Source organism: Xiphophorus hellerii, chromosome 20, assembly GCF_003331165.1.
Source record: "Xiphophorus hellerii strain 12219 chromosome 20, Xiphophorus_hellerii-4.1, whole genome shotgun sequence".
NCBI lineage: Eukaryota > Metazoa > Chordata > Actinopteri > Cyprinodontiformes > Poeciliidae > Xiphophorus > Xiphophorus hellerii.
In genome coordinates, this window is record NC_045691.1 from 30809808 (window position 1) to 30823146 (window position 13339).

At 39.1% G+C, this 13339-nt stretch overlaps 1 protein-coding gene across 1 annotated transcript; it reads right to left on the minus strand.

Annotated features, from left to right (window-relative positions):
- Positions 1 to 562: 562 nt before the first annotated feature.
- On the minus strand, positions 563 to 11072 carry cstf1 (cleavage stimulation factor, 3' pre-RNA, subunit 1). The gene is made up of 6 exons (XM_032548598.1): positions 10947 to 11072; positions 10475 to 10676; positions 9555 to 9832; positions 9288 to 9485; positions 7894 to 8284; positions 563 to 951 (listed from the first exon to the last, which is right to left on the minus strand). The coding sequence occupies exons 2-6, from the start codon at positions 10641 to 10643 to the stop codon at positions 692 to 694; spliced, it is 1296 nt and encodes a 431-aa protein (XP_032404489.1). The 5' UTR covers positions 10644 to 10676; positions 10947 to 11072; the 3' UTR covers positions 563 to 691.
- Between the last annotated feature and the right edge of the window lie 2267 nt (positions 11073 to 13339).

Consider the following 13339-nt stretch of genomic DNA (forward strand, 5'->3'; position numbering starts at 1 on the left):
ATTTAAAACAAGCTCCTGTGTCTTGCTAAAGAGTTATTTGTAAGTTGGTCTTGTTTCAAGTGTACTAAAATATTTGCACTGCAAATGGGACCAAAATTACTGTTTTAATTCATGTTTAATTAATGTTTAGTGTTTTCTCAGTGCAGCAGATTCTCCCAAGTGCCCCTCATATTTTAAGAAACTAAATCCTTTTAGAGCAGGCAGGTCACTCAAGTGAGTGAGTGCTGTGTGTATTGTGTGTTTTGGTGCACACGTTTTGCAGCAACTGTGTTCTTAAAATATCTACAGGATATCACCATAGCTGTGGTTAGGAGTTTTAGCTGACTTTTTTAACCAACAAACTGATAAGCAGAGCTTCTTGGCACTTTTGTTTTTATTTTAAAAAATCTAAATTACAGACACAAAATTAAGCAAAAGACATTTTTTTTAAAAAAAAAGAAAAGTGAAGCAAATGTACAGGTCATCAGGAGAACAAAAACATTGTCACAGCTGACGCTTCCTGCTTCCTACTTTCAGTTTAAACGCCGACGCTCAGCGGATCGCTCTGTAGGGAAGCGGTGGCCACTCTTGAGGTTTAGCGATTACGAATGCTGCCGCTTTTCTCTAGAAATGTTCCAACAAAGGCCACGTCACGTTTTTCAAATGAACTCGAAGTGAAATAGATGGCCGCTCAGAGCAACCCCGCCGAGGCTCAGTCTGTGGTGGCGCGGCGGTACCAGAAGCGGGCCCTGAAGTCGTCGCTGCAGGTCATGAAGCCCGGGTTGGTGGGCGAATGGACGATGCAGCGGACGATGTTGTTGTGGCCCAGGGAGAGCAGGTTCTTCCTCTCCGCTGTTCTGGAGTCCCAGCAGCAGAGGCTGATGGTTCGCTCGTCGGGCAGCAGAACGTAGTCCTCCGTGTGGTTGAACACGCCTTGCGTGCGGTGCATCTGACGACCGCTGAGCCCCGCCCCTGAAACACAAAACGCCACATGTACCCATGAAGGGCCATTCTGGCTAAATCCACGGCAGAAGACTAGAGGGCCCTCAACTCCGTCTAGTCCAGTCCACCGCAGGGTTTCCCTCCAGTGTATCATCAGCCTGGCGGGCCTCCAGGCTTAACTTGTGTCCCCACCAGGCTGAGCAATGTTTGGTTTTTTTAATGTTTGACTAAGACTTTATAGTTGGTGTTTAGTTATTGTTAATAAAGTCTTCCAATAACACGTAATTACCTAAAGGTGAAGGTAATTGTATTTAAACAGCACATTTTCAGCAACAAGGCAATACAAAGTGCTTTACAGGAATTAAAAGGACAAACAAACAAAATAACAAACCAAAGGAAAGAGCAAAAGAAGAAAAATAATCTAATGTTGATCTAAAGTATGTAAGCTAGGTGCTGCTGTTCAGGGTTGCTAGAATCCTCTGGTCTAATTTCATTTCTGGGTTGGAAGAACCGGAGTCCAAAAAGTAGTCTAATAATGTGGATCCATGTATATAAACTAGATACTCCTATTTAAGGTTGGTAGATAGGTATAAGTAAATATACTCTGGTCTAATTCATTTTCTCAGTTGGAAGAATAGGAGCCTAAAATGTAGTTGCTAAGGTAGTTTTTCTGGATTCTAAGTTTGTTCTAATCCCTGTTCTGGGTTGCTAAATAAGTATAAGTATAAGTATTCTCTGGACTTCTGGAATGCTACATAAGTATAAGTAAGTATTCTCTGGACTTTCTAACTATGCTCTAAATTTGTAAAAGTAATGAGTACTCCACATTTTATAAGTAATAATGAAAACTAAATGTTCCTGTTCTGAAAGATTGTTTTGGATTCTAAGTTCGTTCTAATCCTAATTCCTTTTCTGGGTTGCAGTAATAGGAGTCTCTCTGCATAATAATCTAAAAACTAATCTAGGAAGTTTAATATTGGTCTAAATAGTGAGTACTCTACAGTTTCTAGAAGAAATAAGCCAAAGAGTGACTAATCTAATTCATTTTCTGGGTTAGAAGTGAGCACTCCACAGTTTCCTAGTATTATTTTCAAATTTCCTGTCAACTCTAACAATTTTTTAACTCAAAAACATGGTGGACCACTGACTGACTGTCCCAGTGCTCCCAGTTCCAGGCTTAGAAAGTTTTCTGTACCGTCTACAGACCTGTACGACCCTGCAGGTTTTCGCCTCAGACGTTAGTAGAGTCGCCATAGAACCCTAGACCAACCGCACACGTCAAGTTTGAGAAACAAAAAACAGGAGATCACATCGTTTCCCAAGTTCAAGGGCTTGGAAAGATCATCTAATCTGTCCTAAAAGACGCACCGTGAAATCATCTGGTGACAAAGCCGGACAAGTTTCAGCTCGATTGGTTCTGCCTGATGATTAAAAACCTGATCAGTAGAGTTACTACACTCTACGTGCTTCTAGGTTGTGTTTACAACAGTCTTAGTTTGGCTGGCTTTTACCGAGCGAAGACGACTCAAATTGAGCTCTTTGTGTTTAACGGTGGGATGTTAAAGATGAAGCCAGAGGACCAACAGAGAGGAAAGAACGTGTTTCAAAGAGAACTTTTCTACCACATGTCAGCGGTTTATTTGGCCTGTGAGAAAGTGAGAAACAGCCAGAGTCTCAGCAGATAACCAAGTTTTTGACCTCTTTATTATCTAGATCTGGAAACCAGCTCAGAGCTGCCATCAACTTTTGACTTTTCATTGAAAGTACTACTAGGTTAGTGTGTGTATTTGTGTCTCTGTCTTGTGAATCCTCCAGTGGGTCAAGGCCATTCATACTGAGCCATGTTCTGCTTCTGCACGAGGTTTCTTCTTGTTTTTTTGTCTCTACAGTCCCTACATGCATGCTGGGTATGAGGGATTGCTGTAAAGTCAACTTGCTCAATGCAATCTGCTGCGTTTCCTTTGATTGAAAACTTCAGTCAACTGACTTGATTGATTTGTCAGGTTAAGTACCCTGAGACAGATTTGCTGTGAACTGGCATTATGGAAATAAATGTAATTAAATTGCATTCACAAAGCTGGATTTGGAAATGTTGGCAGTCTCTTGCAAATATCTCAGTTGAGCAAAGGATCTAAATCCTCAAAAACATAAAGAGGCTAAAGACAATTTCAAGTGTGAACTTGCATCTATAGACTTCCGTAGAAGTCGATAAACGGTACTATACTACACACTTCAATATGCTGAAACAGAAAATGTTGAACCTTTTCATTTTTTTTTTTCAACCGTTCTTGCGTGCTGATGACTCACTACTCTATTGTTGTTCTTCCTTGTTTGACCACAGCCTAAGTTTAGGACTTTAGACCCAGAGAACTGCTACAAAAGAGCCAATGAGTATTAATTATTTAACACTAACTATTCATGTTTATTACACTGTTCTGTAAACAAGACGTCTGAACAAAACAGTCCAAACGTCTCCTGCACGAATATATCGGACAGCATAACTTGTTGGACTGACGCATATCAGATGGGAAAATGTTGCATGTGACCCGACCTCAATGGAAAGCCATTATTGCATGGCCAAACATTTTACATCTAAATGCTGATACAGGTGAAGTTTTGATGGTTTGAATTTATTTGACTGCATTTTTTTAATTCTGTCAAGTCATGCTAAATAAAAAGTGCATGAATTAATCATGTACGTAATTGCATTTTGTTAAATTCTTAATGTAAGTAATCATTTTTTTACTCATGCACCAGGTTAGAGTTCGTTTCTACTATTTGGAGCATTCTGAGGTTGTAACTCCCTATCCAAGTAAAATTTGTACTGCGTGATGTCTTTAACTGAATCACAAAATCAATCAAACTGAATCGTAATGCAAACAGACCCGTCAGAATCGAATCAATCATCTGGTTAGTGTTTTTCTCTCCGTTTCGCTTAAATTTCCAAATTTAAACGCTAACTGAGGCCTGGAGAGTATGAGATATAGCTTGTATTTTTAGTTTCTCAGAGCATTAACCAAATACTTGAATTGAATTCAACTGTGATATATAGCACCTGTTCACAAAAGGTGTCGTCTCAAGGGCTCTTCAGATTCCATTTCATACAACCTAATACAAAATAGTTAAAATAAAGTTCAATTAGGTAAAAACAAGAAAAGTTAAAAACTTTTCAATTCAGAATCCCTGTTTCTGCTAAAAGTAGAGCCTGTAAAGGCTTCGGCTGTGTTCCTAAAACAACTTAATTTGAACTCTTATAAATGTATAATAAATACACATTTATATAGGAACATGTCAGGTAACATGTCACCTCAGGTTTAGGGTATTCATTTGCCTAATGCAGAGGTCACATTACAAGCTTTACAAAGGCAAAGCTTAGGAAACTAGATCTGCAATACCAAGTGCCTGAATTCACAAGAATTTTAGTTTTACAAATTAAAAAATGTTACGTAGGCCAGGGCAGACAAGAGGAAGTGTTCACTGAAGAAAAAAAAGTGTGTGGGCATGCAGTGGCTTCAGTAAATAAAATTGAAGTGAAGGTATCAATTCAGATGAATTGAGATCATCTTGAATGGATTGCATGAACTAAACCAACCCTAATATTCTGATCTGCCATTAGATATGCAATTTATTTCCAATATCAACGTCTTTTTAAACACATGATGAAGTTCCATCTCCTCTTGTCTAAATACATTTGTTTTAAACCCAACAGAAGGGATTTTTTTTTGTAAACTGATTTGTTTTTCCACCAGTTCATAGCTAACAAAGTAGGAGGTAAAGTTTCAGTTTGACCTTTTTCTATTAAAAAAATAAAACACAGAAACCATGACAACCACAGCTATGAGGTCTGAAATGATTTTACCGTCATCTGCTGCAGGTGGTTTCACACCTTAACCGCCACATAAAAAAAACATCACCAATGTACTCTTCTGCAAGAACCATACACACATCCTGTGTGTGTGCGTGTCTGCTAGTTAGAGGTGGGCACAGTACCCAAAAAGAGTAGCACTACTACAACATTTGAGTCATCCAAGAAATGACTCAAATGTAAAAAAGTATTTGGTGAAAAGTCTGCTCACGTACAGAGTAACTGATCAAATTATCAATCATTTAACATTTAAAAATGACAATAATCAGATGGACCAAAATATAAAGTTAAGTGGAAATGTTGGCATTCCAAGGACAAAAATGTAAATTTATATAACATAAAAGAACAAAATCGGGCAAAATAACCTTTTCCAAATCAGTTTCTGTCAATAAAAACTTATAAACTTGAATTGCAGCTGTGTGTCTGTACCTGGTGAATTGTTGGTTAAAACATGTTTGTTCTTCATCCAGTGGGTTGAGAATCAAGAAATTTTACTCAAGTAAGAGTAGAGATACCTCATAATAAAATTACTCAAGTAAAAGTATTTCCACACGCAATGTGAAGTGAACTCTTAGTGCAGTGATCGGACTCTCCCATTATCAATATATGATCTTGGTGAAAAGTGAAAGCGACACTGGATGGAAATAAATCTTTGGCTTCAGGGAATGAGTGATGTTTAGACCATGTGACCTTATTTGTGGTGGCAACCTTTTTTTTGAGCCAGGCAGTTATTGTTATTCATGTAAATCATTTGGTTTCTGATGTGAAAAAGACATTTTATTCAAACAAAACGGCATGGCAAAAGTTATCTATACCCAGACAGGAGACAAAACTATTTAGCGGCTCAAAATGTTGGCATAGTTCCTCAAAAAAGAACAAAGAAACAAACAAATATATATATATATATATATTTTTTTTAAATCGGGAAGAATAAATAAATTTTGTCAATATGACCAAAAACGTAGTTGTGAAAAAAAAACAAAACTGTGGAATTCTAGTTAAAATGTGTACATCTACTGTAATATTGCGTAAAAAAGGGATAAATTTGAAAACTTCCATAAAATCAATCAGAATTCTAGAGGCTTTTCAAAATCTACCTAATAGAACTTAAAGGGCTAAAATGACCAGGTTTTGGGGCTGGAATAATAAATCAATAATATACATCATGATAGATGTGATCAATAACAACAGATCATACATCAGATAGAATTTTCAATTATTTCACTGAACTGCACAGCATTCTGGGGGATGGAGGCAGAGAAAGGGCTTTAGCTGCTCAAACAGTCAGCTAAGCCAACTAAGTGGCATCAACTAATTTACTCACTCACTCACTCACTCTTTGGTTACCTAGCAACAACCTGTTGAGTAACTTACGCAGCAGTTTCAGTTTTCACCACCATGCCTCATAACTGCTTAAAAATAAAAAAAATTTTAAAGAGTGAATGATTGAATGTAGTGTGAAAAGGAGAAGGTACCAGGAACTCTTCTCATTTCTGCTCACCTTGTGGTGAAATTATCCACCTGCTGCCAACAACATGCTGAGCTTAAAAACCTGCAAACATGTTCCTGGAGATTTTTTTATTTTTTTTTAAATCTTTGCCAATTAGTGAGTTTTCCATCTCCCTTCTTATTCTGCCTGTTGGCGTGTCAAGGCTGCTCTGGAGCAGCAGCGACACCAGCAGGCAGAGGTGGGCATCACAACGCAACACTTCCCCTTCAGCAATTACAGCACAAAGGAAAACCCTCCATGTTGACAGCGGCCAGCGTTGTGCTGCAAAATACGAGTTCTTGACCAGTGAAGGTCCTGCATACTTAATCATAAAGCGTTCAGGTTTATTGGTAAAAGTTTTCCATCAGTCAGAAATTCAGACTAACTAACGCCTGGTTACTCAGAACAGACAGAAGTCCCCTCCAGTTGCAACACCGGCCACACCGTTTCTCAGGAAGTCGTGCTAGTGAAGTCTGCCTTTTAATTGATGCTTTGAAGTTCCTTCATTTTCTGGAAAAGTTATCAGGAAACAGTAAACCGGAGTCTTATGCTTATACAGAATTTAGACCTGAAGCTAAAAAGTGCTTTGAAGAATTCTGTGTAGAACATTTGCAGACAAGGTTTTTAATCTTAATATTTATTAGTATTTATTTTTTGGACAGTTTTGGCTTAATTACCGCTCTGAGGGTGTTTTTCTTTCAGCGGATGGCTTTTCTTTAGCCAGTTTACTCTAGTTAGAAATTAATCAACTACTAAACTAGTTACATATAAAAACAAATTTTGCTGAATGATAAATTGTCCCAAAAGTTATTGCGATAAACGATGACATTGTTGTTTTGAGGTCATTTTGGCAATGTTATAATAATTATGTAAGAACAGATTCTGAAAGATCAATAAACTTTAATTTATAATTTCCATTTAACACTGGAACCGGAAGACAATTTAAATACTGAAAATAAATAAAACAAATAAAATGAATTATAAAGTCTCTCTATACAAAATTGTCCTTCAAAAAATCTGATAGAGACGAAAGCACCAGACTGAAGACTTTTGTTATTCAGTTTTTGGTGGAAAGAGAACGATAAATTATGCAAATGGAAATTACTATGTCGGATTTAATTTATTAGGCGATTAATTGATTTATTGCTTAGTGTGACTGGCTTAGCAATCTGTTGCTGTTCTCTCTTCTTGAAGTCTGTGTCTCCTCCTGCAGTGTGTGCTGTTTGGGGTTTTGTTCTGTTGCTAAAATTGTTAAACTGCATGATAAAAGTCTTCAGTCTGGTGCTTTGGTCTCAACTAGCGCTTTATTTGAAGGACAATTTTGTTTACAGAGACTTCATAATACATTTTATTTATTGTTTTTGTTTTGTTTATCTGTTTTAGATATTTAAAACGTCTTTCAGTTCCAGTGTTAAATGCTCATTAGAATCTAAATTTTATTGATCTCTTTCAGAATGTGGTTTTGCATTATTGTTATGCCATTATTGCCATTATGTGACTTGAAAATGGTCTCCAAACAACAATATTACCGTTTTTCTCAATAACTTCTGGGACAATTTATCGTCCAGCAGAAATCATTATTGTGACGTTCCTCCCTGAACATTCGGACGTTCCTTACCCGTGTACTTGACCAGGGTCCGACCGGTGGAGATCTCCCATAGTTTGGCCACGGAGTCCTTCCCACTGGACAGGATGTACTTGGAGTTCTTGGAGAAGATGGCAGAGCACACCTCTGCTCCGTCGTGCGCCTTCTCAAAGGTGGCGACGCAGCGGTTGGAGACGCCGTCCCACAGCTTGATGCTGCCGTCCTTGCTGCAGGTGACGTAGCTGTTGGCGGTGGGGTTGTAGCTGACGCCGCTGATTGTGTCCGTGTGCTGGTCCAGCGGGTTGCAGGAAACAAAGCACTGGAAAGTGTTGACATCGTAGAGGCGCAGCGTAGGGTGCTGCGTTCCCACCAGCAGGAAGTCCCCGGAGGGGTGGAAGGAGATCGAACGCAGCATTTCCGCTTCCTGTTGGGCGGCGGATTAAAAACGGATCAGCACATGTTCAGAAACGAAACTGTGTTACATGAGGAAAAGTTGGGATATGGACCAAAATTAATAATGCTCCGGTTTTTAATCAAAGGCAGCTCTAAACAAAATGGATTTTTAGCCATCATTTAAAGGAACTCTGTGTTTCAGCAGCTCTGTAGTTTTCTGGAAGTTTGCCTGGGAGGTCTGTAAGGTTGTTTAATCCTGGAAATGCCCTCCAAGGAGCACGGAGGATGTGATGTAAATTAGGAGTTAGAAAGCTACCAGAGATTTGGAACTTCAAATTATTGAAGTAACATTTTTCCTCTTACAACATTGTTTCGTAGTTATGGTTTTGTTTTGCTTTAAGACAAATTTGCTAGGTTTATTTGTTGTGGTTTGAGTAAAACCTTGAAGTTTATGGCTGTAACAAATAAGCCTGTCGCAATACGCAATAAATCAATTAATCACTTGATAAATTGAAATGAGTGCAATTATTTCCATTTGTATGATTTAGCATTTTTGTCTTTTCTCTGTTTCTACCAATAACTGGATGACAAAAAGTCTTCAGTCTGGTGTTTTGGTCTCGACTGTCCCCTTTTTTTGAAAGACGATTTTGTTTACAGAGACTTCATGATTCATTTTATTTGCAGTTTCTGTTTTGTTTATGTTGGATATTTAAAATGTCTTCCAGTTCCAGTGTTAAATGTTCATTAGAATGTAACTTTTATTGATCTTTGAAAATGTGTTCTTGCATTATTATGCCATTACCACTAGATTACTTGAAAACAAAACGATATTATCGTTTATCGCGATAACTTCAGGGACAATTTATCGTCCAGCAAAATGTGTTATTGCGACAGTAAAATACTTAAAGAACTATTAATACTTTTGCGCAGCAGTGGATGTAAATATTTCATGTCAAATCAACAGGCATCTGAACAAAAGCAGCAGGACATTTCCCAAACGGCCGTTCTGACCACTGAGATAATCATTCTCTGACCTGTATATATTTAAAAGCTCTTTTAGCGGAGGGCTTGGAGTAGTCAAACAGTTTCAGGGTGTAGTCTCTGGAGCCAGATGCTAGAATCTGTTCACTCGGATGGAAAGCCAGGCAGGTGACTTCATCCACATGGTCATAAAGCGTACGGATGACGGGGTGGTTCTCCATGTTCTGCTGCGCCGTCTCATTCATCATCACCTTAAAGCAGCACAGTGTTAGTGGAGCAACAGTGAGTCTAACCCGTCCCCTGCCCTTAGCCTGCCTCACCTCGATGGGCATGGCACTCTTAGCCAGCATGCGCTCTGTGTCCAGAATCTTGATGGAGGCGTCAGCCGAGCCTGTGGCGATCAGCTGGCCGTCCCGGCTGTACGTGGCCACGCGACAAGGACCCTTGTGGGATGTGACATAACAGGTCTCGTACTCCGACGCCTCCGGGGACATGGTCTGGACATCCGCGTCAAACTCCAGGTCAATGCCAACACCAGGCGCTACTGTGTCCGAGCGGCCGATGGCATACTGGACGGCACTGTCGTCGTTCTCCATCCCTGTGACAAGAGTCCAGGCTGTACAGTTAGTCTTAGACAGAGTTGGGTAGAAACTAGTTACATTTACTCAATTACATTTATTTCAGTAACTTAAAAAAAAGTTCTTTTATGAGTATTTTTATTTGAGTAATTTTATTATGAAGTATCACTACTTTTAAGTGAGTAAAATTTCTGGATTCTTTACCCACTGAATGAAAAACAAACATGTTTTAACCAAAAAATTCACCAGTCAGCTGCAGTTTTTATTAAACTTTCATAAGATTTTTATTGAAAGAAACTGATTTGGAAAAATTTTCCTTTGCCTGTTATTTTTTGTTACTTAGATAAATTATTGTCATTTCTGTCTTTAAAATGCATAAATTTCCATTTAACGTTATATCTTGGTCTGTCTGATGATGTAATGTTTAAACATTAAATGATTGATCGGTTGCTCAGTACTTTAGTAGACTTTTTACCCAATTCTTTTTGACTCTTACCTGAGTAATCTCTTGGACGGATACTTTTTATTTTTACTTGAGTAATAAATATGTTGAAGTAGTGCTACTTTTAACCGAGTAGTTTTGGGGGTTTCTGCCCTCCTCTGGTCTTAGAGGAACAAACTGCCGTCACTATGATGAAAGCCGGGCCAGCTTCAGCTCTCACCTATCTTTGCCAGCTGCATCAGCTGCTCGGAAGGCGACACGACGCTCTGCGGCTTCACCTCATTGATGAGGTTGTTGGCGATGTTGGTGTAGCCGTCGTGGAGCAGCTGGCTGATGATGAGCCTGTACAGGTGCTGTCGGTCCTTCAGTGTCGGCTTAGGACGATACATTCTGGCTCACTGCTGCAACGTAGATGGCTGACACTACACAGAGAGAGTCAGTCACTATATCTGCATTAATATAGCAACCTTTATCCTGCACAGCGGGTGAACAGGCTGTATGAGACAGAGTCAATGGTCTTCCTCTATATCTCTGCAGCTAATGTTAGCCTGGATGCTACTGCTAACACCGAGGAAAACAACCGTCGGCTAACTGAAATAAGGCTTCAGTCTGACTAAGCGTCCGGCTTTACTAGAACCACAATGTAACAACCGACGTAAGAAGCTTAAAGTGTGTCTAAAAGTTCTTCTTACATTTAAAACTTGAAGAATATCCCCAACTTTTAAGTGCAGTTAAAACAGCGCTCCTGGACTCAAACGTGCGTTACGTCCGACGTAAGAGCCGTGCTTACGTCACGAAACGCGTCTTCTTCTTCTTCCTTTTCTTTTCTATTACGGTGGATCGCAAGGAACTTTACGGTGCATACCGCCCCCTACTGTATATGAGTGTGTAACAACACTACGTCACGTCCATTAAATTCTATTTTCTAATTGTGCAATATGAAGATAAATAAATAATGCTTTCCTTAATCTATAAATATCCTCTATTTTAGTTCAGTTCCCAATATTCCTGGACCCTTTATTATTATTATGATAATGATGATGATGGTGATGATGTTTGTTGTGTGTGTGTTTGTGTGGAGGTAGAGAGCAATATAAATATTTGTAGGCAGTAGATTCATTTTTCTGATTTATCTGTTTCTGTCCGTAACCACATTATTCTTACTTTGACTTGATCTCTTTCATGTCTGAAAGAGAGGACTTAACTGTGTGTGTGTGTGTGTGTGTTTTTTTCAGTTTAGTTTGCGTTTGTCTCTCATTTGTTATCACTCTGTCTTTGTTGTATTTGTATTCATTGTTATAACGGTGAAGTATTACTGCTGTCTCATTTCCTTTTGTCAACTTATAATGCAGAAGATATACAGTATATCAGTGAGAGACAGAAGAATGTAACTGTGGAAAAGTGTCAATGTTGTTAAAAAATAAATAAAAACTAAGTTCAAAAAAGAAATTCTCAGAATTCTTTGAGTCTGCTTAAGCAATCCAATAGCAATTCTTTCTTTCTTTCATTAAAAACTATAGAATTTTCATTGCTTTAAAGCCTTCGATATTCCAAGAGGAAGTCAAGACAGAATTATTAAACATTACAAATTGTATAACATTGAGCACTGTAATTTCATTATTTCCCAATTAATTATCTCCACTAGAACATCACGAACTGCAGTCTGCTGTAGTTGCTTTCCTTGAATTTGCTACTGCAATGTAATATTTGCTTGCTTGTTTTATCACTTTAATTATGTAAAGCACTTTGAATTTCTTTGCTGTGGAAATGTGCCATACAAATGAAGCTGCCTTGCCTGTAGGCATTACGGCTCCAATAGTACATTGAATAAATACACAAATGACTTGCCATAATCAGAGAAACTTTAGGTCGTGTGTGGATAAATAAATCAGTCACAGCCTGTCCGAAACACAAAGCATAACCGATAACGCATTCGTCACTATTTTGTAAATTGTGCAATCGGATGAATTACAGATGTTTTCCATCTTTTACATTCAGGACTTTGAGTTAAAACTGATCTGATCATCTCCTGACATGTTTTCACAGTCCTCAAGCTTGTAAGTTATCTGCATATACAAAAGTAACCTGGAGAGAAGCTTCCAGGCGAATAAACCTGCGTAGTGATATCAAGTTCATCAACTCGCTGTAGTATTACTACAGCTGGCCTTATGCCGGTACAGACAGCAGAGCTCCTTCACGTGGATTTACATCCAATTTCTCAAACAGCGCAGAACTTTAGTAACTACAAGCCAATGACGTGAGAAAGAAACATATGTTGTTCGTTTCTAGTTGCTGCTCACTATTAGTGGTAAAGTAAAATAGTAAGTAAAATCAAAATTCTATTCTGTTCTATTCTAAAGGCTGGCTTGTAAAGCCTTGTATCCTAGCAACTTAAGCAACAAGGCCAGAAAACAATAAGTCAGCAACACTAGACCCCGCGTGACTGTTTTCATATCTGTCTCCTTAAAGCATTCCTGCGAGAAAGATCAAATGCCACGACTGTAACATCTGAGGAACACGTGCCTGGAGTCATGCCCCCTCCCTGCTGGGCTCGGTGAGGATGGCAGAAAACATGGTAGGAGGTATCCTGTTGCCACGTCAACAGAAAGCATGCTCTTTCGTGGACCAGCCTGCAGTTGCCTTGGAGACCAAGTGAAGTCTGTTGCAGTGCAACGTTTGTTTGCTTTCAGTCGATATTCTTTACTAATTTTGCAAAGTGCACATGCGAAGTAGCAACATTTCACTTGTCGCGTTCCCGACATACAAGGAACCTCTTTGTCCAAAGATCTTAAACGGATAAAGAGGCATGGTCTGAGAGTCCAGAGTGACCGATTGCTCAGCTTGGACGGCCAGCCAGCAGAATCCTGCAGGTCCTAAACTTCTTCCATTTAACAATGATGGAGGCCGCTGAGAAATTGGGACATTCAAAGCAGACGAAACAGTCGGGATGGTCTTGTGCCTCAAGGCAGTCCTGACTCAGAGGTCTACAGACATTTCCTTTGATTCCATGCTTGATGTTTGACCTCCGACCTACACTGTCAGCTGTGGGATCTTATATGCACAGGTATCTGCCTTTCCAAATCAA